The sequence below is a fragment of the Trachypithecus francoisi genome, unplaced genomic scaffold, assembly GCF_009764315.1.
Source record: "Trachypithecus francoisi isolate TF-2019V2 unplaced genomic scaffold, Tfra_2.0 Lachesis_group6, whole genome shotgun sequence".
NCBI lineage: Eukaryota > Metazoa > Chordata > Mammalia > Primates > Cercopithecidae > Trachypithecus > Trachypithecus francoisi.
The window spans coordinates 43,060,005-43,081,178 of NW_022681471.1; the positions used below are offsets into that span (position 1 = coordinate 43,060,005).

Genomic DNA, 21,174 nt, shown 5'->3' on the forward strand with positions numbered 1-21,174 from the left:
ACAATTGTTGGATTACTTGTCTATCACCCTTCATTGAATGTAAGCTTTTTCAGGACAGTGACGTTACCTTGTTTGTCTCTTTTTCTCTAGCATGCATTCCAGTGTCTTGGATGTTGTGAGCATGCACTGAATGCTTCTCACATTAGTGAAATAAAATGAATGAATGCAAAGAGAAAGTGTGGCCAAAATTCTAAATGTTTCTTCTGAAAAAAATTGTATAAGCTCTGGTCTGATGTTTATATAGGGAAACTATTTAATAGGTGCTAGGTAGATGAGTATTCATAGAAAGACAATCTATTCTACATTTTACTGTATCATCTCTCTTTAGTCCTCTTGAGCCACGGAGCTCCATTCCAGAAAGTCCCAAAGGAATTAGGGAGAAATCTGCAGCTTCAGTTTCACTTATAATTATGCTAAAAGAGATCCCTTTCTGAAATTTTCCCCTTTGGCCATTGAATTTGTTTTCTATTGCTGCTGTAACAAATTAGTGCAAACTTAGTGGCTTAAAACATCACTGATTTATTATCCTACAGTTCTGTAGATCAGCAGTCAATGCCGACTCAGCTGGGTGTTTTGCTTGGCATCTCAAAACTCCGAAGTCAAGGTGTCAGTTGCACTGTGCTCTTATCTGGAGACCTGTGGCAGGGGTCAGGGCTGGGGTGAGGAGGAACCACTTCTAGGTTCCTTCAGGTTGCCTGCAGAATTCACTTCAGTGGGGTCACAGGTTCGATATATTAGTCCATTATCATGCTGCTAATAAAGACATACCGAGACTGGGTAATTTATAAAGGAAAGAAGTTTAATGAACTCACACTTCCACATGCTGGAGAGGGCTCACAATCATATCGGAGGGTGAAGGGGAAGCAAGACACATTTTACATGGTGGCAGGCAAGAGGACGTGTGCAGGGGAACTCCCCTTTATAAAACCATCAGATCTTGTGAAACGTATTCACTATCATGAGAACAGCATGGGAAAGACCTGTCCCCATGATTCAATTACCTCCCAGTGGGTCCTTCTCACAGTATGTGGGAATTATGGGAACTACAGTTCAAGATGAGATTTGGGTGGGGACACAGCAAAACCATATTAATTGAGGTCCCCACTTTCTTGCTGGGTGTCAGCTGAGGGTGGTTACCAGCTTCTAGAGGCTGCCCACGTTCTTTGGCTTATAGCCTCCTTCCCCCCATCTTCAAAGCAAACAATGGCCTGTTGAGTCCTCATATTTTGAATCTCTCTAACTTATCTTCTGCACTCTTCTTTTGAAGCTTTTACGGGCTCATGTGATTAGATTAGTCTCACCCTGATAATCTCCTTTTTGTTATATAACAAAACACAATCACAGGAGTAACACTAGGGGTTGAAGATCATGTGAGTCAAAATTCTGTCAGCCACACAACCAATCATAAGAAGGATCAAGAGAAAGTTATGTGCCCTCAACTCTGGTCCCCAGTTGAGACAGGACAGCTGTGACTCTCATTTCTCCCTCTCATTTCCAGATGAAGGACTTGCGTCATGAGATATTAACCCTTTATTGGGTTTCTTCTATGATTCGGGGATGTTTGCCATTGTGACAGAATTCTGTTCCCGAGGGAGCCTAGAAGACATACTGACAAACCAAGATGTGAAACTCGACTGGATGTTTAAATCATCACTCCTGCTGGATCTCATAAAGGTTAATGGGAAGACTGAGGAAATCTTGGATTTTCTCTGTAGATTAGAACTTTAATGTTTTGGGATATTTTATCTTCCTTAGATTGTTGTGATCATTTCACTCCTTACTTTCTGTATTAGTCCATATTCATGTTGCTGATAAAGACATACCTGAGACTGGGAAGAAAAAGATGTTTAATTGGACTTACAGTTCCACATGGCTGGGGAGGCCTCAGAATCATGGCAGGAGGTGAAAGGCACTTCTTATATGGTGGTGGCAAGAGAAAATGAGGAAGAAGCAAAAGTGGAAACCCCTGCCAAACCCATCAGATTTCATGAGACTTATTCGCTATCATGAGAATAGCACAGAAAAGACCAGCCCTCACGATTCAATTACCTCTCACAACATGTGGGAATTCTGGGAGATACAATTCGAGTTGAGATTTGGGTGGGGACACAGCCAAACCACATCACTCCACCCCTGGCCCCTCCAAATCTCATGTCCTCACATTTCAAAACCAATCATGCCTTCCCGATAGTCCCCCAGAGTCTTAACTCATTTCAGCATTAACCCAAAAGTCCACAGTCCAAAGTCTCATCTGAGACAAGGTAAATCCCTTCTGCCTATGAGCCTGCAAAATCAAAAGCAAGCTCGTTACTTCCTAGATACAATGGGGGTACAGGTATTAGGTAAATACAGCTGTTCTAAATGGGAAAAATTGGCCAATACCAAGGGGTTACAGGGCCATGCAAGTCCGAAATCCAGTGGGGCAGTCAAATTTTAAAGCTCCAGAATGATCTCCTTTGACTTCAGGTCTCACATCCAGGTCACGCTGATGCAAGAGGTGGGTTTCCATGGTCTTGGGCAGCTCTGCCCCTGTGGCTTTGCAGGGTACAGCCTCCCTTCTGGCTGCTTTCATGGGCTAGCATTGAGTGTCTGTAGCTTTTCCAGGTGTACAGTGCAAGCTGTCGGTGGATCTACCATTCTGGGGTCTGGAAGATGGTGGCCCTCTTCTCATAGCTCCACTAGGCAGTGCCCCAGTAGGAACTCTTTGTGGGGGCTCTGACCCCACATTTCCCTTCCACAGTGCCCTAGCAGGTTCTCCATGAGGGTCCTGCTCCTGCAGCAAACTTTTGCCTGGGCATCCAGGCATTCCCATACATCTTCTGAAATCTAGGCAGAGGTTCCCAAACCTCAGTTCCTGACTTCTGTGCACCTGCAGGCTCCACACCACATGGAAGTTGCCAAGGCTTGGGGCTTCTGCCCTCTGAAGCCACAGCCCAAGCTTTATGTTGGCCCCTTTCAGCCATGGCTGGAGCAGCTGGGACACACAGCATGGGGACCCTGGGCCCAGCCCACAAAACCACTTTTTCCTCCTGGGCCTACAGGTCTGTGATGGGAGGGGCTGCCATGAAGGTCTCTGATGTGGCCTGGAGACATGTTCCCCATGGTCTTGTGGATTAACATTAGGTTCCTTGCTACTCGTGCAGATTTCTGCAGCCAGCTTGAATTTCTCCTCAAAAAATAGGTTTTGCTTTTCTATTGCATTGTCAGGCTGCAAATTTTCTAAACTTTTATGCTGTGTTTCCCTTTTAAAACAGAATGCTTTTAACAGCACCCAAGTCACCTTTTGAATGCTTTGCTGCTTAGAAATTTCTTCTTCCAGATACCCTAAATCATCTCTCTCAAGTTCAAAGTTCCACAAATCTCTAGGGCAGGGGCAAAATGCCACCAGTATCTTTGCTAAAACATAAAAAGAGTCAACTTTGTTCCAGTTCCCAACAAATTACTCATCTCCATCTGAGACTACCTCAGCCTGGACCTTATTGTTCATCTCACTATCAGCATTTTTGTCAAAGCCGTTCAACAGGTCTCTAGGAGGGTCCAAACTTTCCCAAATTTTCCTGTCTTCTTCTGAGCCCTCCAAACTGTTCCAACCTCTGGCTGTTACCTAGTTCCAAAGTCACTTCCACATTTTCGAGTATCTTTTCAGCAATGCCCCACTCCCAGTACCAACTTACTATATTAGTCCATTTTCATGCTACTGATAAAGACATACCCAAGATTGGGAATAAAAAGAGTTTTAATTGGACTTACAGTTGCACATGGCTGTGGAGGCCTCAGGTTCTTGATGGGAGGCAAAAGGCACTTCTTACATGGCAGCAGGAAGAGAAAATGAGGAAGAAGCAAAAGTGGAAACCTTTGATAAACTCATCAGATCTCATGAGACTTATTCACTATCATGAGAATAGCATGGAAAAGACCAGCCCCCACGATTCAATTACATTCCCCTGGATCCCTCCCACAACCCATGGGAATTCTGGAAGATACAATTCAAGTTGAGATATGGGTGGGGACCCAGTGAAACCATATCACTTTCCTTCCCAAGTTTTGCCCCCACCACCCTTCTCACAGTTCTTTTGTCCGTATCTGTTATATGATACAGATACAGAAAAGGTTTGCCTGTCCTCTCCCCAATTTGAGGTCCAGATTTTTATTTACTTCCTGTTGTCATTGAGCACTCTTCTGCCTTAAGCCGTCCTTTCTTTCATCCAATTTCTCTGCTTTGTGGGTGTGAGAAAGTGCTCATTCTCAGATTATTTGGTGCTACTTAGCTCTACCTCCTAGTTTTCACCCTTCTAAATGGTGGCTCAGTCTAGAACTAGGTGACAGGTCTTTACACACCATGGCTTTGTATGTGGAACTCAGTGCCACTGGAAAACCAAAAGACCAGTGGATCTATCAGGGATCACCTTTATTCTCTGAGCCAAAGACTCCTGACAGCCAAGGTAGGGTTCATAGATGAATCCCATGGAGGAGTTTTTGGGGATCCCATGAATGCCACAGAATGATATGCAAATTGTGTATACGTGCATTTTTTACAGGGCTGATCTGCATAATCAATGACTTTTTGGGCTTCTTGCATATTGATCATAGTCTTGACCTTTTTCTGCTAGCCTAATCCTTTTTCAGGGCCTTGAAAGGGAAAGACATTCTCTCATGCCAATTCCCTTTAAGATAGGTGTGATTAGCCTCCTTTTACAGAGACTCAGGGAGGCTAAATGAGGTACACGTTGTTATAGAGTGTCTGGCACATATAGTAGGTACTCAATAAATGTTTCTCAGCCAACTATTAGGTGGTGGAGCTAATAATAAAATCCAAATCTCCTGATTCTTATTCTAGTACTTTTTCTGCTCACACTGTAAGCTAAGCCCAGTGAGTTAAGGGAGGAGCCTCTAAATGACAATCCTCTCAAGGCCATGATAAATGAAAAGCAACCATTAGACAACATGGGGGGAATCTTGCCCACTGTAGACTCTACTCAGAAGTACTGAAGAGTGCAGACTATCCAAGGGCACAGGGTGAAAAGAATTCCAAGTCCAAAGGGGTGTCACACTGCAAAAGAGCCAGATACTTAAAAGGACTTTTAGCAAACAAAGTTCTGAAATGACTGGACTAGAATATAAATGTATGTATATGCAGAATGAATAAATCCATCTGAATGAGAGTCCTGGTCACATTTGAACACCTTATGAAGGTTGCCAGCAGGTGCAGAGATCAGTACTAGACAGCTTTCTTCTTTCTGGTTGCCTGTTTTTAACTACAAAGTATATATAAGTGTAAAACTCAAATGATATATACTGGAAAAATACTCACATTTACTCAACCCTCTTTCTTCATACTCCCCTCAAAGTTAACTACTGCTAACAATTGGGCAACCACCTTGTAATTAATTTCATGTGTATTTATATGCATTATAGCATTATAGATGACTTTTTTGTTTGTTAAATATACATGCTCTCACATAGTTCTGCAATTACTATATTTCACTTACTTTATGGCTTAGAGTTGTTTCTATGTCAGTTACATACAGGTCTATCTTATTCTTTTTAAGTGCTGCAGAATATTCCCTAGTGTGAATGTATCACACTCTAGCCAGTCCCTTATTGATATTTAGTGCATTTCTAATTATATACTATTATAAAAGCAAAGCTACAACAAGCAGTCTCATCTTTGTCTCTTTGTGTATACATGCAAGCATTTCTCTGGAGGAGAGGTAGAACCCCTGGATCATAGGGTACACATCGTTTAAATTTTGATAGCTATTGCCAAACTGCCCATGTACAAGTTTGTCCCAGTTTCCATTCTTGCCAATAATGGGTGAGAGTGGGTTAGAACTTCTGGGGGAAATTCTCCAAATTCCTGGCAATTATATGTATATGGATCTATTCTGTATCTGAAATGTTAATAAATCTCCTAGTAACACGTAATTCTCTGCATACACAAGATGACATTCTTCACCAAAACATAAAATTTTGGAGCTACAAGGGATCTGAAAACTGACTCATGTTGTCAAAGGTTTACTTTGCCTGCATAGAAGAGAAAAAAAGCTGAGTTCTGGATCATAATAGCTCATGCCATTAACAATCTCAGAAATTGGTGTTAAAAGCACAAAATAGTTAAATGAGTTGCTAAATAAATCCTGTTATGTCATCTACAGGGCATGAAGTACTTACACCACAGAGAGTTTGTTCATGGGAGGCTAAAGTCTCGAAACTGTGTGGTAGATGGGCGTTTTGTACTAAAAGTGACAGATTATGGCTTTAACGACATCTTAGAAATGCTGAGACTCTCTGAAGGGGAATCTTGTGTGGAAGGTAAGCGATGAATTGTACCCTTCTGATGCACACGAGGTAACTCCAAAGTTCAAATGAAAATATGCACTGAATTAAAGCCTCAGGCTGATTTCAACTCTCCACTTTTGTTGAAAATCCAGACTCATTTCCAAGCCAAGGGACTTGAATGAAGTAGGCCCGCTGTAACTTCGGCCCAGCCTAGCTTTCTGAACAAAGCCAGTGTAATAATGTTCGGTTCCTGCTGTGGCAGGATTAGGCTGTATTGTTTGGAGACCCCAGCAGTCCCTGGAAAAACTTGCTGAGCACTAGGCACACAGTAGGTACTCAATAAATACTTGTCAAGTTGAATGGAGGGTAATTTGGAAGCTGGACCCCCACAAAGTACATTTTAGAATGGGATGTCGCTAGAGCATACCAGCACTGTCTCTGTCAGAGAGGAAGAATTGAGGAGTGATCTCTCAGCAAATAAATGCTCTGTGGGTTATGTGGGAAGGCTTCAGGCAGAACTGTGGCCTTCTAGCAAATAAGTAGCCATGCCTGTCTCAAAGTCAAATAAAAATATAGAGACAAATCTTTAAATGAAACATTTTATTTGGGAAAACAGTATTTCAATTTGTGGCATGCACATAGACCAGGGTGGTCCTTGGTATGTCCAAAGAACACAGAAAAGTTGGGGGTTCTGTTGGAAAGAGAAATGTTATATATGTTTTTTAAAGAAAACTCATTGGCACTACCAAAGTTTGGGGAGCAGGAAAGCTCCGATTGGTAAGTGATGGCTGTAGGTAAAACTAGTCTTAGAGTCATGGCAGTTTGTTTCATCAGCTACTAGGTAAAACTGATGTTAAGATTATAGAAGGTCATTTCGACATCTGGCTTGCAAGATTATCCCTGGGCAGGCACTTGTACCCCAAGTGCTTTTCTTTTTCTCCTGTGGTCTCTGGACTCCAATTTAATTGGATGTAATAAGATAACTCCAGTTCATATCATCAATTTTCACACTAACAATGTCCATTTTGTGTTTTTGTCTTCTGTCTAGTGCACCAATGGTAGCACTAAACAATGCCTGTAGGAGTCATAACAGATCAAAGAAATAGGAGAAATCTGAGATGGGGGGTGGGTGGGTGAGAACCGGGGAGGAATGAGCAGATAGATGAGAGAGAGAAAGAGGAAAAAAGAAAGAGAACAAACATGATGAAATACATATAGGAAATGTGGGCATTAAATGTTTCAACCAATATTGCAAGCATAAAGAAGAGAGATAGTGACACAAAAAGACAGAAAAGCAAACAGCCCAAAAAAGACAGACAGAGAGAGAGAGAGAGAGAGAGAGAGAGAGAGAGATGCAAAACTACATCATATATCCATATTCTTAAAATTATCTTTGGCATAAGTTTTTAAACTGCTGACTTTACTACGTAAAAGAAAAGAAGAATGAAAGACACACAGAGAGGGAGACACACGTGCATAGACAGAGAATCCAGTCATTGGTGGTATCATCTTTGCTCTTTATAAGACTTGTGGGTTATTAAATTTAGGGAGTCGTCTAGTCCAATTCCTCCTTTTACAGATGAGACAATTGAAACTCATGATTTCCTCCAAACCTGCAGTGACTTAGCAGCAGTTCTAGGACTTCAAATTCAGATTTTCTGAAGTCTGACCCCTATCCTGTAGACATGGCAAGTACTTAGCATTCTGTCAAAATCAATTCTCTATAAAACACAATACCTTGGGGGGCCGAGGCGGGCAGATCATGAGGTCAGGAGTTTGAGACCAGCCTGGCCAGCTTGGTGAAACCCCATCTCTACTAAAAATACAAAAATTAGCCAGGCATGGTGGCGCGCGTCTGTTATCCCAGCTACTTGGGAGGCTAAGGAAGGAGAATCGCTTGAGCCCGGGAGGTGGAGGTTGCAGTGAGCCAAGACTGTGCCACTGCACTCCAGCCTGGGTGACAGAATGAGACTCTGTCTCAAAAACAAACAAACAAAGAAACAACAATGCCTAGCTTTTCAGAGTTCCGTTTAATTTCCAGATTGGCAGCTTTGAAACTTAAGAAAATCTAGTCTTAAGGTGGGTAAAGGATAGCTGCAGGACTCTCTTTTCCGGTTTTGTGCTTTTGAGGGCACTATGTCTGTCTGTCTCTGTCTCTGTCTCTCCCTCTTATCATTTTACTCCATTCTCCAAATGGCAGTGGCAGTATGGATGGTCAGTCCATTCTTCACACACTGCAGCCAGAAGGAGCTTTCCAAACCACAAATCTGATCATATTACAGCTGTGCCTAAATCTATTGAATGGCTTCCCATTGCTCTAAGGATAAAGTTCAAATTCCTTTACATGGCTAACGAGCTGAGCCCTGCATGGCCTGGAACTTGCTGACCTCCCATGCTAACCACTCCCCCTCTGTCTTTATGCTCTGGCCATGCTGAACTCCTTCTAGTTGTTTATTTACACCGGGCTGTCTCTTACTACCAAATTTCCACACAAGCTGTGTCCTCTGCCTGGGACACTCTTCTCTTCCCACTCTTTCATCTACTCTTCCAGGTCTGGCTAAATTCTACTCCTTCTTCAGCATTCAACTTAAGTACCACTGCCTCAAGAGGCTTTCCATGACCCCTATGCTGGGCTAGGTTGCCCTCTTTATGATCCTTCAGGGCCCTGAACTTTGTTGTGAGACCATAGTCCATTAGCATTACTCATTCAATTAGCCTTCTCTCCCCCCACCCAAACTATAAGCTCTGTGGGGGCAGGAAACAGGTTTGCCTCTCTCAGTGCCTTTCATAGTTCCTGACAGAATATTTGTTGAATCAACAAAGGAACAAAATAAAATGAAATAAAGGAACTTGTCTCCCTACCTTAGATGATGAGGCTAAAAGAATCTTATAATTGAAAGGCCATTGGATGTCATCTGACTCAACTTCCATTTTATAGATAGGGAAGCCAAGGTTCAGAAAGGTAAGCTACTTAGTGGCCAAGCTAAGATTTTGAACTCAGGTCTCTAGACTTCCAGTTCTGTGTTCTTTTATACTATACCGCAGTAGCTCTCCAAAGTCAATTCTATCACCCTAGCAAAGGTCAGAGTTAATACTGGCTCCAGCAGATAAAAAACAAGCCAAAGTAATTTCTCTAGTTTTCCCGAGAGTTCAACTCTAATGGTAGTTAGTGGCTCTTACTTGGTTCTGGAGTGGAGATGAGGAAATAGGGGTGGGTTGTAAGTGTATTCATTACTGTCCACTCTCAATTATGTAAGTATAGTGCAGAAAAGCCTCATTATAGCCATTAACAACATACATGTAAGTGCTCTTTGGAAATACTATTTGGTAATGATTGTATTTAATCACCCAGCTTTTACCAGAGAGTTTTGCCCTCTTTTTCCATCTTGTGCTTTTAAATGTGCAGGGAGAAAGGATGTCAAAAAGAAACAGCCACATGCCATTTTTCTTGCTCTCAAATATTCACCCTTGCACTCCTCTCCAAAACCATGGTGCCTAAAATCCCACGACTATAAATGTATTCCTTTGACATTCAGTCATTAAAGTATCATTCATTGTTTTCCGTTTGATTTGTAAATATAAATCTTCCTAGGCAGGGAGCCATAGGGGCAAAATCACTATAGTGAGTGTGTTGGAGACTTTCATGGGTGTAGGTGAGTAGTGGATGGTGGGTGGACGCTCAGAAGGGCCTGGTTGGGGGACAAAGGCTGGGGACGCTTGAAGAGCAAAGAGAGAAGATGAGTGCATGATTGGTGGTGAAGCTGGAATTTCTTATTTCACCATTTTGATCAGGATTGGCTGAAAATAAGAATTTCCATGGTGGATTTCTCTTTCCTGGATTTTGCTAACAAACCAAAAATAATATCTCACCTTTTACCCTTCTTCCTATTTCATAGTACTTTGTTTCTTGGACTCTCTTCCCAATACCCAAAATTTAACAAGATGAAAAGTTAGCCATTACTTTCCCCCTGATACCCTCACTCTTAGCAGACATTTGTCTCCAGCCTCACTATCTAGATGTCACCTTGTTGTTTACTCCAACTCCCTCTCATTCTCAAGGCACAGGGAGCCTATCCTTAGCCCTGTCACTGCTTTCTCCATTGTAGCCTTCCAATGTTTCTGGTTCCTTGTGTTGCTGCTGCTACCCCCAGCCCCATTTAGGCCCCTCTCACCTCACTACCTGCTCTTACTGCAATGACTTCCTAGCTGGTCTCCCTGATTCCAGCCTCTCTCCTTCAATCCAGCTTGTGCATGTTGCCAGATTAATCTTCCCCAACAGGGCTTTCATCAAATCCCTCTCCAGCTCCAGCACCCCTACTGCCTTTTGTATTCACTCCAAATGCCTTCATTTGGCTCTCAGGCCCTCTCACCTTCTGCTGCCATTCTTCCAGCCACCCGCCCTCCCCCACTTCATCAACCCCACTTCTCATTTCTCATTATTCCTTAACAGAGCGCTTCTCTTCAGCCAAGCTAATCTGCTTACCACCACCCCGCTCCCCCCGCCGCAATTTGCTCCGTTCTGCCTCTTGTTCTTTTGCACATGCTGTTCTTTCTCCCTGAAAAGCCCTTACCTTCTCAGCTCCAGAAAGTTGCATCCTTGACCTTCCTAACAAGCACATTTAAAATTTAACTTTTCCAGGAAGTCTTTCTGGATTAATTTGCTCAGCTCAGTTTTTTTTTTTTTATTAGTTTGAACCTGATGAAATTGCCGATATCTAACTGTTTTTGATTCACAGAAATGGTAACTTTATATAATTCAATCTAAAACACTCTTCTTCCAGCTTTTGAGTACTGTATTTCTATTGTTAAATTATATTTCTTTATATATTGCTTACAGTGCCCCCTCCCCAGAAAAATTTCTGACATTCTCACTGCCATAAACTCTGAACGCAGAAATAGTCTTTTGTCCCTGATGGGGCCTGAAATGAAGCAGAGCACACGATGGGTGTTTGACTTTGACCTTTACTGGATTCATTTCCCTTTACTATAGAGTGGCCCTCCTCATTCCCTCTCTTTTATTGCAGTTAGGGGTGCATATGTCTGTGTTTCCTACTGGTCTGTGAACTCCTCAAGTTTGATTCATCTCTGGCACCACCTCTGCACCTAGCACAGTGTGTGGTACATAGTAGACCGTCAATAAATATTTGCAGAACTGAGTTGAAGGAATTGTTGCACCTTTTTGCACTGCAAGGAACAGGAAGGTTGGTGTTCCTCTAATCCTTTTAGAGGAGACCTAGAGAAAGCAACTTGTGAATCTCTTAGCCCCAGCACAATCAAATTACCAGACACATATAGATCTCAGCAAATAGCAAATCCATGGCAACCAGTGTGGTAGCACACTTGCCTTTCCCTGGAAACCTGCCAACTGCTACTTGCAGACTCAAGAAAGCAAGCACCAGAGAATTTCTATACTTTTAGCTTCTGCGTCCTTTCCCACATTGCTGCTGTGTCTGCCTGCGTGGTTCTGGGGTAGAGAGAGTAGTATGTTTTCTCTGTTCATAATTCCTTAGAAGAATAGATTCAGAACTGGGAGGATGGGGGGCACTAGCATGGCAGTCTGTCTAATAAAAATATAAGGCAGTCAATAAAACAGTACCCTCTGAGCCCTTGAGGGCATTGCAGATGTTGTCAGTTAATCCTCCCTGCATTCATTACACAATGCTTTCTTTTTAGAGCTCCTGTGGACTGCCCCTGAACTGTTGAGAGCCCCAAGAGGCAGGTTAGGTTCTTTTGCAGGAGACGTCTACAGCTTTGCCATCATCATGCAAGAAGTGATGGTCCGGGGTACCCCATTCTGCATGATGGATCTGCCTGCTCAAGGTAAGCGGGAGGTGAGAAAAGGGCCCCAGGGATCCACCATGGCCAAGATCATCAGACCAACTCAGGCTGTCATGATTTTCCAGAAGAGTGTTAGTGCTAACAGCCTGATAGTCTGCAAGCAGCTCAAGTTATGTACAGGTGGGACTTATAGCCAGACAGCTTTAGGCATCTGGAAGAAATTCCCCCACCCAAGAAGCTGGTCTTTTTTCAGACGGTGACATAAGCCAAGGGCCTACAGGGCTGATCCCAACCCTTTTTTTCTTTTTTTTTTTTTTAATTTCACAGTCCGCTCTACTCCTTTGAGACACTCCCTGCTAAGTATTTTAGTATCCCTCATGATGCTTCTGGATTTCAAGGCCTTACCACTGTTTCCCTGTGACATGCCCCAGGCTTCCATCCTAACCTCTCACCAAGACACTTGGCTATTAGGCAATATCCATCAATAATGACAAAATCAGTAGACAAAACTTTGAGGGGAAACAGGATAGCTGTATATTCTCAAAGTATGAACCCACAAGATACTTACAAATTGCAAATGGAAAAAATAGAGTTTACAAGTAGAGGATCCTGTAGACACCACCTTAAGCAAGCGATCAAGATTACCAATAATAAGCTATTACCAGTAATACAGCACACCCATGTCATATACCCATTGACATGATACACTAAGAAGGGCACAATGTCACCTTGGTGTTATTCTTGACAAAAAAAAAATACATAACCTCAGTCTAATAATGAGAAAACCCTAGACAAACCCCAGCTGACATTCTACAAAATAACTGGCTAGGACTAATCCAAAGTATCTAAGACAGGAAAGAATGGAAAGACAGGAAAAGAATGACGAACTATCACAGACCGAAAGAGACAAAGACAATAATTACATGCAATATGGGATCTTGAATTGGATTGAGGAACAGAAAAAGGACATTAAGGGAAAACTGATGAAATTCAAATAAGAACCTTAGTAATATTATTGTACAAATGTTAATTTCCTTTGTTCTATGGTTCTGTAAGTTATTAACAATAGGGGAAGCTGAGTGAAGGTGTACAGGAAATTGTACTATTTTAAAACTTTTCTGGAAGTTTAATTTTTTTCAGAATAAAATCTTTTAAAAATGAAAAAGAAAGAAAAACGAAAACCACTTAGCTAGGCTGTGTCCCACTCAGGGTTCCACATCATTCCTCTACTTAAAGCCCTCCAACAGTTCCTCATCACTTGTTAAGTGAAGGTGAGACTCCTCCCATGACATACAAGGCCTTTCACAATCTGGTCCCTAGCTACCTCTCGAGGCTTATCTTCTGTCACCCTCTATATCCCAGCTAAACCACATGACTGGCAGGGCCCTGAAAGTATTATAGTCTCTCCATGACTGGCAGGGCCCTGCAAGTATCATGGTCTCTCCCATCTCTGTGCCTTTTCACATACTAGGAGGTGGAATTTTCCCACCTCCTCCCAACTTTGCCTCATCCAACTCATGTCACCTTCTCTGGGAAACCTTCTCTGACTTCTTTAGTGTGGGTCAGGTGCCTTTTCTGTACTCACAAGTGCCTGTTTCAGCTAGAGCACTTATATTGTTTGCCACTGTTTATTGCAATTGGACTGTGAGATCCTCAAGTGCATGAATCATGCTGTGCCTAAGCAGAGAGGTGGCCCATTCAACTTGATGGTGTTCTGAGAAAGGGACAAAGACTCCATCTGCCAGAGAATGGATGAGGCAGTCAAGTTTCAGGGAGTACATTCTCATGGAATCTGTTGTACTGAGAGCACAATGCTGTAATGGAGAAACCATTACTGGTACAGCCTGACCTGGGTTAGAGGAACAGAATGTGTGATGTCACAAGGAACTGAGAAGTCAGAGGCAACAAATGGAATTCTTTCATGGAGGCAAGGGGCTCGTATCAGGGATAAAGCGGCACTGTTGGAGTGTTATAGCCAATTCAGGAATGGGAAGGTCACACTGGTGGGGCAAGTAAAGCTTGGTTCCTGATGTGGCAGTTAGAAAGTTAGAATTGGAGGTGGTGGGGAGGGGACTAAAGATGAGAAATGAGCCTGAAGAGATAGTCAGGACAAGAGCCTGGATTTTACTCTGTGGGTGATGGGAAGTCATAAAAGGCTTTTGAGCAAGAAAGTGGCATGACCAGATCTGGGTTTTAGGAAGGTTTGGAGAAGGGTACGTTGGAAGCAGAGAGATCAGTTTGAGGCCCAGTGTGGGTTGCTGGGGATATTGAGAGATAACGATTTTTTTTCCTGCTGCCAGGGAGTTTTCTTTTTGTAAAAAGGTCAGTGTGACTGCTCCAGACCTTTTGTCACTAATGGCTGTTGGGTCTGAATAGGGAGTCTAAGAATTCCCAGTTAAAGTCTGAGACATTTGGAAGCAGGACAGTGTAACACAAGATTGAGATTGCCTGGGTTCAAATTTAAACTCTGTCACTTTCTAGCCATGTGACCTTGGGTAAGTTACTTACTCTCTTCATGTCTCAGTTTCCCTAGCTATAAAATTAAAATAAGAGTGCCTACCTCACCTGTTTGTATGTGAGAATCCAGTGAAATAATGCATGCAAAGTATTCAGCACCTTACTGGTATATAGGAAATATTCTACTGGAAGTGGAGTTCATGGAACATCAACCAGGAGGATCTTGATGAGGCCTTGAACTGTTTACTGCAGTTCTTAATTCCCTTTGCCTAGACACAAGGTAGAGACCTGGACCTGGACTGGGCCTGGGCTTGTAAGGAGAGTTAAGTGGGTCTATTGTGGGGATTGGAAGGCTTAGATGATTGGGGATGGGTGAGGGGAGCCAGGTCACTGAAGTTAGAGCATTAGAGTTGACATCAGATAGGCAGTATCTAAAACCTAGCAGAAGCAGAATAAAATTGCGCCTAAATGATACCAAGAGTCCAACTGATTAATTTCTCACTCCTTCCCCATTGCCTGATGCAGCTTTTGCTCAAATATAATCTATATTCAGGTCACCTAAGGAGAGAGCAAAGGAGATGGCCCTTCTGTGTTAACTCCTAACCTACCCCGCTTCTTGGCTAAAAGTCAGTTATCTTTGCCAGATCTTGGTCCTTTTCTCCATGATTTGTAAACTTTTCTCTTCTTGCGTCTGGACAGAAATCATAAACAGACTTAAGAAGCCTCCTCCTGTGTACAGACCAGTAGTTCCTCCTGAGCATGCCCCTCCAGAATGTCTCCAGCTGATGAAGCAGTGCTGGGCTGAGGCTGCAGAACAACGACCAACGTTTGATGAAATATTTAACCAGGTAAGGACTCTGAATCTTATCATTGCCCAGGAGCCTTCCTGAAGTCAACCTACACAAGGCTAACTCCTTGGTCCTTGTCATATTGTGGAAGGAACCTCTTGCAAGGGGTAAGGGCACTTCTCTCGGAGAAACAGCCTGGGAGTGGCTACTTTGAGGCTCTTGGTGCTGGAGTGTCATCAGCACATCCTCTAAGAGCCCAAAGATTGGTTCTAGTGTTCTTCTGTGTCTGAACCTCTGTTCCAGACCATCCGCAATCTGACCTAATCAACCTTTCAGAGATGGAATTGAACCATTAGGCATTTGTAAGGCAATGGCATTGAAACTATTAGATGATGGGTATCATGGAATACATGGGGCTCCTCACAGAGCCATGTTTACTTTGGGGATACCAGAGAACTCTGGTATTCAACTCTGGTATTCAACTCTGGTGTTCAAGATGGAAGAAAGAGAAAGTGCAAATGTGGCGTACAAAAGCAGGAAATTCCTTAAGTTCCCAGGCAATGGGGTACATGAAAAGTGATAACCTTCCTCCTTAAGATACTGAATTTCTAAAGAGGGTGATTCTTTCCCTAGAGGTGGAGATTGAAAGGGGAGTGAAGGAAAGGACAGAGTGAGCCCTGCTGTGGAAACTAAGGTGCAATTCCAATGTTGGAGCATGCAGTTTAGGCTTTGTTGAAATTACAGGACACCAAAACTGAGGGTGCTCACCATGAGTGCTGTGTCAGCTCTGGCAGAGAGGCTTTTGTGCCTGGCTGGAGTACAGCACTGAGATGCTTTATGAGTGGCAGGTATCTGAGGCGGAAAGAAAGAAAGAGTTGGATTGAAAGCCTGAGGGGCCCTGCTTATGAAGTCATCCGTGTCCCCAGCTAACAATGCCTCCATTAGCCCGGCTAAGTTTCTTGAGGACACTCAAACAGGTGTTCAATAGTATGGAAAAGGCGAAGGACCATGAAGGTCAAATTTCTGAAACCTTACCATGAGGCAGGAGAAAGAGCATTTGCCCCTGTGTTGATGCTAGAGATGTTATTTCAGAAGGCAGCAGAGAAGCCAGTGATAGATAGGGGGAGTGTACATCATGAGACTTTCAAACAAGACATTGCTATAGCTGCCCTCACTAAAATGCTTCAGTGGAAGTTTAGGCTGTCTGATGACAAGGCTAGCCTCCTAACTTCCTGCAGTTAATAACACTTAAGTGGGAGGAGGAGGAGAGGGAGGTTCCCTGGGTCAGGCAATAGGATCTAAACTGGCTACAAGGTTATCCCCAGGACGTTGATGAACCTGCGGATGTGAACCAGGCTCAGAAGGGAAACTCCTAGTGTTGGCCTTGGGGCATTGGGTGCTAGGTGGAGCATGTGTGGCCTGGCTATATATAAAAGGTCCACTGGGACAGAGCCCTAGATGTCTGCTTAGCAAAACCACCTCCGATTTTTTGTTGTTGTGAACACAGTCATGTGGCATGTTGACTATAGCAGTATAGAGGGGCTACCCCTCATGATTTTAATACTATGCCTAGCTCCCTGTTACTGTAGATAGACAAGGTCCCAAAAAGGCATATTGAAAATTCGTGACATGCAGACATCTCTAAGCATCAGGGCATAGAATGGGGGCAAAATCAGTTGAATTTTACATCACTCTGACTGACCGAAGGACAGGATTCTTCTTGGATTATTCTTGGACCTCCATGGTGAAACATAGGGGTTGATTTTATCGTGTGGATCTTGAGCCCTCTGTAAGAGGTCAAGGAACCTCTCACTATTCAAAAACTGGCAACACAGTGGCGTTTGAGGATAAGAATGATTTATAGACTGATGATCCAGAAGAGTAAAATGGCACTTTCGGCCCTCTTTCCCCTTACCTTACACACAACTGGCCTGGGCTCAAGACCAAATCCTGTTGTCTTAGAAGTGGCTACTATGCATGTAATAGCATCTCAGAACTGAAGGAACCTGCTCAGAGCACTTTTGCTCAGGCTTGAAAGAACCAGAAGTGTAGGGGAAGAACTACTGGTGTGCGGGGATGGGGAGGGGGCAGAGGTGCACTGGAAGTGCCCTGTAAATGGGTCAGGGTGATAGTGAGGATGGGTGGTGACTTTTCCTATTTATATCTGGGTTCACCTTTCCTGCCCTGGCATTTTAGTGGAATGGATTTGTGATAAGGGGACCTGCTCCATCATCTCTGAGTTTGAGGAATAAGCATTTTCTGGTTCCCTTTTCTATTTTACTTCCAGTTTAAAACTTTTAATAAGGGAAGAAGACCAATATCATTGATTCTATGCTTCGGATGTTGGAGCAATATTCTAGCAACTTGGAAGATTTGATTCGGGAGCGGACTGAAGAGCTGGAAATTGAAAAACAGAAAACGGAAAAGCTTCTAACACAGATGCTACCACCGTATGTGAGAACACCTGAGGAGTGTGAATCCTTATCACAGTGTGTTCTGTTAAAAAAAAAAAGAAAGAAAGAAAGAAAGAAAAAACTACCCATCAACTAACTGCTCCCTCCCCTTGTCCTGCACCCTCTCTCCTCCTAGTGGGCTTGAGTCACACCTTCAAATCAAAGTAAAATTGGAAACGAAGGGAGCAGAGCACGCATCCTAATTTTCCACTACCTGTAGATCATGCTGGTCATTTAAGTTTTTGTGCCTTGATTTTTCTGTATGTCACTTCGTGACTTTCCTAGGAGGTTGACTGATTAAAAGAAAGCAGTTCTTTGAGCTCCTAGAGGAAAGTAGCAAGGTCGTTTTTCCAGGTCTTTCCTCTCTTAGCTGAAACCTTATCTGTTGCTACAATTTCCAAGTTTTCCAGGGCACCTTACTTATTATGTTGTAACGTGATCTTCTAGGAGATAATTAAGGAAACTAGCCTCATGAAAGGGCAGTCACCTGGGAGCATTCCCCAGGTGTCTGAGTTAGGTGTTTAGAGAGCTGAAAAACCTCCACATGAAGGCACAGACCAGGTTCGTCCAGTGCTGTATTCCAGCACCTGGCATAGTTCCTGACCCATTGTAAGCACTTAAAACTTATTTGTAGAATAAATGAACGAATTAATGTTTTCATCGATGTAACACTTTCTTCCTCATCATTTATTAGCAGTGATTTTTAGAGGTTTATTTGGTGTATTTTTAGCAGGTGGATGTGGCATGAAGGGAGACCAGTGTCATCTTAGGAATAGCTGTGTCTGCTTTTCAGATCAGTTGCTGAATCTCTCAAAAAGGGCTGCACAGTTGAACCTGAGGGCTTTGACTTGGTCACCTTGTACTTCAGCGACATTGTGGGCTTCACAACCATTTCAGCCATGAGTGAGCCCATTGAGGTGGTGGATCTTCTGAATGACCTATACACACTCTTTGATGCAATAATTGGCAGTCATGATGTCTACAAGGTAGGTTAATTAGCAGGAAAAATATTCCATAGTGAAATTTTTACATGAGGCCCATCCACGTGTATTCCAAAATTGAAGAATAAAATTTATGGAATATTGTTATTTAGGAATAAAAAATTAAATAGTACACCCCTTCCATTGGTATGTCACTGGAAATGAAAGCCAGGTAGAATGCATGTAATTTCCCAGTTTACAAAATAACAACTTTCAACCCAGCAAAAGATTGCCAGTCAGATTTCTTTTGAACTTTTTTTCTAGAATTGGGACTAAGAAGATGTTGGGACCAAGAGAGTTATTGCACATCAGTGGCTGAGTACTCATAGTGTAGGCAGTACTGTACTAGGCACTGAAGGGGATAAAGAGGAAGTATTGGTTTTCCCCATAGTTGGTGGCTGCTACAGAGTTCTTGGTAAGGTTTGTGTAGATCTAATACATGCTATAAAAATTTGGTCTCCTCCTTCAGGTACTGTTTTTTTTTTTTTTTCATATTTACTTTGTTTTTTAATCATCTGTACAATCAGTAGGATGGGAATTAGATGAAAGTATTGATCTGTAGTTTTCACAAATTTTAAAGAATTTTTTATTTTTTATTATTTTATTTTATTTTATTATACTTTAAGTTCTAGGGTACATGTGCATAACGTGCAGGTTTGTTACATATGTATACTTATGCCATGTTGGTGTGCTGCACCCATCAACTCGTCAGCACCCATCAATTCATCATTTATATCAGGTATAACTCCCCAATGCAATCCCTCCCTCCTCCCCCCTCCCCATGATAGGCCCCAGTGTGTGATGTTCCCTTCCCGAGTCCAAGTGATCTCATTGTTCAGTTCCCACCTATGAGTGAGAACATGCGGTGTTTGGTTTCTCTTCTTGTGATAGTTTGCTAAGAATGATGGTTTCCAGCTGCATCCATGTCCCTACAAAGGACGCAAATTCATCCTTTTTGATGGCTGCATATATTCCATGGTGTATATGTGCCACATTTTCTTAATCCAGTCTGTCACAGAGGACCTTTGGGTTGATTCCAAGTCTTTGCTATTGTGAATAGTGCCGCAATAAACATACGTGTGCATGTGTCTTTGTAGTAGAGTAATTTATAATCCTTTGGGTATATACCCAGTAGTGGGGTGGCTGGGTCATATGGTACATCTAGTTCTAGATCCTTGAGGAATCGCCATACTGTTTTCCATAATGGTTGAACTAGTTTACAATCCCACCAACAGTGTAAAAGTGTTCCTATTTCTCCACATCCTCTCCAACACCTGTTGTTTCCTGACTTCTTAATGATTGCCATTCTGACTGGTGTGAGATGGTATCATTGTGGTTTTGATTTGCATTTCTCTGATGGCGAGTGATGATGAGCATTTTTTCATGTGTCTGTTGGCTGTATGGATGTCTTCTTTTGAGAAATGTCTGTTCATATCCTTTCCCCACTTTTGATGGGGTTGTTTGTTTTTTCTTGTATATTTGTTTGAGTTCTTTGTAGATTCTGGATATTAGCCCTTTGTCAGATGAGTAGGTTGCAAAAATTTCTCCCATTCTGTAGGTTGCCTGTTCACTCTGATGGTACTTTTTTGCTGTGCAAAAGCTCTTTAGTTTAATTAGATCCCATTTGTCAATTTTGGCTTTTGTGGCCGTTGCTTTTGGTGTTTTAGACATGAAGTCCTTGCCCATGCCTATGTCCTGAATGGTACTACCTAGATTTTCTTCTAGGGTTTTATGGTATTAGGTCTAACATTTAAGTCTCTAATCCATCTTGAATTAATCTTCGTATAAGGGGTAAGGAAAGGATCCAGTTTCAGCTTTCTACTTATGGCTAGCCAATTTTCCCAGCACCATTTATTAAATAGGGAATCCTTTCCCCATTCTTGTTTCTCTCAGGTTTGTCAAAGATCAGATGGCTGTAGATGTGTGGTATTATTTCTGAGGACTCTGTTCTGTTCCGTTGGTCTATATCTCTGTTGTGGTACCAGTACCATGCTGAGGTCTGGGGAGGTGATTAATTGGGGGGTGGCAAGCCCCTGTTCCCACCTTCTCTCACTCCTCCAGCCTGTGAATTGTCACTCTATTAGAGTTTGCAAAATGACTACATTGACTAATTTTGGTGCCATGCTTCCTTACCTTTGTTACATATGTTGTCTTGTCTCTAGGCAAAAAATGACTAAAAATCTCAAAGCTGTGCAGGGACATTTCTACGTTGTCTGCATCATGGATACTTGTCTATTGAAGAAGAAAGATGCCCCAGGCATCCTAAACTTTAGACAGCTTCTCTATCCCAGGACCAAAGTAGAGCTGGAGAATGAGTAGCTCCATTCATTGGATTCTTCACAGTAGTCTGAAATGTTCTAGCTCTCAAATCACACACAAGAAAGTGTGTTTATCTCAGATTAGACAGGGCCTTTTCAGGTCAGGTAGGGAGCCTCAGGG

General features: G+C 42.7%; 1 protein-coding gene across 1 annotated transcript in view; it reads left to right on the forward strand.

Moving 5' to 3' along the window:
- The window catches only part of GUCY2F (guanylate cyclase 2F, retinal), a 97,002-nt gene that overhangs the window by 60,885 nt on the left and 14,943 nt on the right, over positions 1-21,174 (forward strand). The window contains 8 exon segments of the mRNA XM_033201145.1: positions 1,499-1,517; positions 1,520-1,674; positions 6,156-6,312; positions 11,953-12,099; positions 15,214-15,362; positions 17,590-17,602; positions 17,605-17,752; positions 18,549-18,741. Of these exon segments, the coding sequence (XP_033057036.1) occupies positions 1,499-1,517; positions 1,520-1,674; positions 6,156-6,312; positions 11,953-12,099; positions 15,214-15,362; positions 17,590-17,602; positions 17,605-17,752; positions 18,549-18,741 (981 nt within the window).